Source organism: Austrofundulus limnaeus, unplaced genomic scaffold (assembly GCF_001266775.1).
Source record: "Austrofundulus limnaeus strain Quisiro unplaced genomic scaffold, Austrofundulus_limnaeus-1.0 Scaffold1180, whole genome shotgun sequence".
NCBI lineage: Eukaryota > Metazoa > Chordata > Actinopteri > Cyprinodontiformes > Rivulidae > Austrofundulus > Austrofundulus limnaeus.
In genome coordinates this window covers 100,970-104,089 of record NW_013953582.1, presented here as the reverse complement: position 1 = coordinate 104,089, position 3,120 = coordinate 100,970, and the positions used below count along the sequence as shown (strand labels likewise).

At 40.5% G+C, this 3,120-nt stretch overlaps 1 protein-coding gene across 1 annotated transcript in view; it reads right to left on the bottom strand.

Annotated features, from left to right (window-relative positions):
* Positions 1–1,803: 1,803 nt before the first annotated feature.
* The window catches only part of aasdh (aminoadipate-semialdehyde dehydrogenase), a gene marked incomplete in the record, with an annotated part of 34,346 nt that continues 33,029 nt past the window's right edge, over positions 1,804–3,120 (bottom strand). The window contains 2 exon segments of the mRNA XM_014031121.1: positions 1,804–2,224; positions 2,299–2,430. Coding sequence (XP_013886575.1) covers positions 1,835–2,224; positions 2,299–2,430 — 522 coding nt within the window.

Sequence of the window (3,120 nt, the reverse complement as noted above, 5' to 3'; positions counted from 1 at the left end):
TTGAGTGTGGGCGTGTAGAGGGTAGAACCTGAGGTGGGACCTCGTGCGCAAACTCTGACGTGTGGCTGTGATTTATAAATGAAAGATGCGCAGAAATGTGCGTACGCATGGTTTTATAAATGTAAAAAATTTTTTTGGAGTACACCATTTCCGCCTTTTGGCCGTACGTTCACTTTTAGTATGGTTTCCATGCAATCCTTTATAAATGAGACCCCTGGCCTTTATCAGGTTCTAAAATTATGTAAATCTATCCTCAATGGTACAAAAACAGCTGATTGATGCATGTCATTAACTATAAAACCAAAAAGAAAAAGCCTACCTGCGCAGTTATACAGCTCTTGAGGTGATCAGACTGATCCTGATCAGATAAATGTTCTGAGAGTTCCTGGTAGAAAAGGTGAACTCAGCTTTCCCATTAGTTTGATTTTGAATGCACGTGTTTGTGTTTTGTGCACGAGGTTTGATTTGAATTATTTTAGAACCTGGAAATTATGTTCCTGATCAGTAAAATCCAGAACTGGAGGTTCTGCAGATTCTTCCAGTAACACTTGTGTTTGTAGATTAATATCATCACCTCCTCACAAAAACTACACCAGGACTACTCAACAGTCGGCATGACTTCCATCCGGGCTGCCATTAACCCCCCCCGCCCCCCAAAAAAGGCTAGGCCCCTGAAATGTGGGCTTTGAGTAACCCTGCCCTGTACTGCAACATCTTTTGCAACATTAGCACCTGATAAACYCTCCATTCTTCCCGCACTTCACTGTAAACTTTACTGTCTGGAAGTTACTGCAGCTCCATCAGCTGAGTCACTTGGTTTTGAAACTTTGGTTGTGCACATAGTGTAGTGTACTCAGTGTTAAATGTTACAAAATGTTTGCTATTATTTGCACTTCTTTGTCCCACTAAAGGAATATTCGTTGGAAAGTTCTTAAATAAAAATGTTATATTGTAAATTAAATACTGATGTCTGAACCACAGAGTGTCTCATAAAAGTTTTTTTTTATATACAGTATTTATTCAAGTAAAATACATAAAATTTAATCCATAAAATCATCCATAAAGTTGGGGGGTAGTATTATACGCTGATAAATATTTTTACTTATGTATTTTAACTGAAATATTGGCTTCATTCACGAAATTATTGAGTCTGGAAATAAGACCGCGTTGTAAAAAGCAGTTGAAATGAGCTCACCTGTGACACTCCTCCGTGCTTCAGAGCGAGATAACAGATCCAAGCAGGTGACATGATGTGAAAAAAAAGGGTGGAAAAATCAGTCCTGCAGCTCAGTAATAAACTAATGACATTAGCGTGTGACCGGGCCGCTCCTGGAACAACAACAAACACATGTTCGTCTGTAATGGCTGCCGTCTACCGGTGCTCTGAAAAACTTTGTATCCCTTAAAAAAGTTTCCCCACCAGAGGGGGCGCTCGTGAGTAGGAAGTAATCTGCTTTCCCCCCACAAGATGGTCCAAATCTCATGTGAAGTCTCTGACTTTTGTGTTGGCGCCTCCTGGTGGACTATGTGTAAAATGCCAGAATTCATATGATGCTGCTACAGCTGATATATATTTGTTGTCAAAATACCTTTTAGTACATATGTTGTTAAAATAAAATGAACAGTCCAGTGGTCATTTTACTGATACGTATAAAGACTGCAAAGGCTGAAAAATCTTGAAGTCTGTATGAAATTGGAGGTAGTTTGAGGATTAAATTTTTAATGCTTTCTAAGCTAAAAAAAAAAGTGGGGGTCGTATTATACATGAGATCGTATCATACATGAATAAATATGGTAATCACATCATGTAAAAGCACATTTAATTTGTCTAAATTTACTCTTTAACAGCCAAGTTTAGACAATATAAATAATCATCACGGCACCCAATTACAAGGAACTGTTTCCAGACCACTGGGGATGAAAACACCTCTCCAGGTAAAGTATGTGAGGTCAGAGTCCGTCCATCTTCTGCGTCCAGGATCCAGACTGTCCCGTCAGTGGAGGCCACGCCCACCAGAGACCCCCTCCTGCCTACAGCTGAGCCATCGAAGACACATGGAGTGGAGAACACCTTCCCCGTGGTCTGCAGAGTCCAAAGTAAAGAGCCGTCAGCAGAGTTCAGGCAGTAGAGCCGCCCGTCGTGTGATCCACACAGGAACCTCTGCCGCTCTGCGTCGACGCTTGGAGAGGAGAAGACCGGCCCCTCCGTTAGAAACTGCCACAGCTGCAGAGGAACACAGCTGGTTCACAGCTCAGAAAATCAGATTAAACACGTTTTTAATAAAGATCAAGTCTGACCAGTTGACCCGAGTCACTGAAGCAGCAGACGTGTCCATCCACTGAGCCGACCACGACGTGTCCGTGGGAGGAGTTTGGTGAGGAGAAGAACGGCGTTCCTCTGCTGTAGGACCACAGGACGTCTCCACTGTCCTGGAAAACACACAAAAACCTCACATCAGTCTGTTAGCAAAATATGTCATGAACCAGAGGACAGATTTTAGAGTCATCACACAAACCTTTACAGCTGATGACCTTCTGAGGTCAACCGGATTTGAAGAAACACTAGCTGTGTTTACATGGACATAATTAATCGGATCAAATGGCCATTCAGAATAAAAATGCATCATGTAAACACCCCATTTAGATTATTCTGACCCGATTCAGCTCGATCTGAATGAATTTGTAATCGGAATGAGAGAGGTGGTTTATGCCGATTGATAATCCGAACGACGTGCATGTAGACACTTAATCTGACAGGGTTCCTACAGTTAAGGCAAGTTAAATTTAAGACATTTTAAGACTTTTTAATGCCAAATGAAATCAATTTTAAAACCAATTTCACAATAAACACAAATGACAAAAAAAATTTAAACTGTGGCAAAAACTCATGAATCAAAGTATTTTTCATTAAATTATTCAAAAATTGCTAAAAGACCAATTGTTTTATTCATATTTAACTGCCTTTTTCTCAAATATAGCAAAAAAACCCATTCTTAGCAGTCAGTTTTAAACTTAATTTAATTTCTGGAAATCCTCTAATGACCCGAAATTTGTTGTTTTAGGACCCACAGTGAGTTCTCAACCCCAGCTTGCTGTAGATGAAACCTTAAAGTGCCTGTG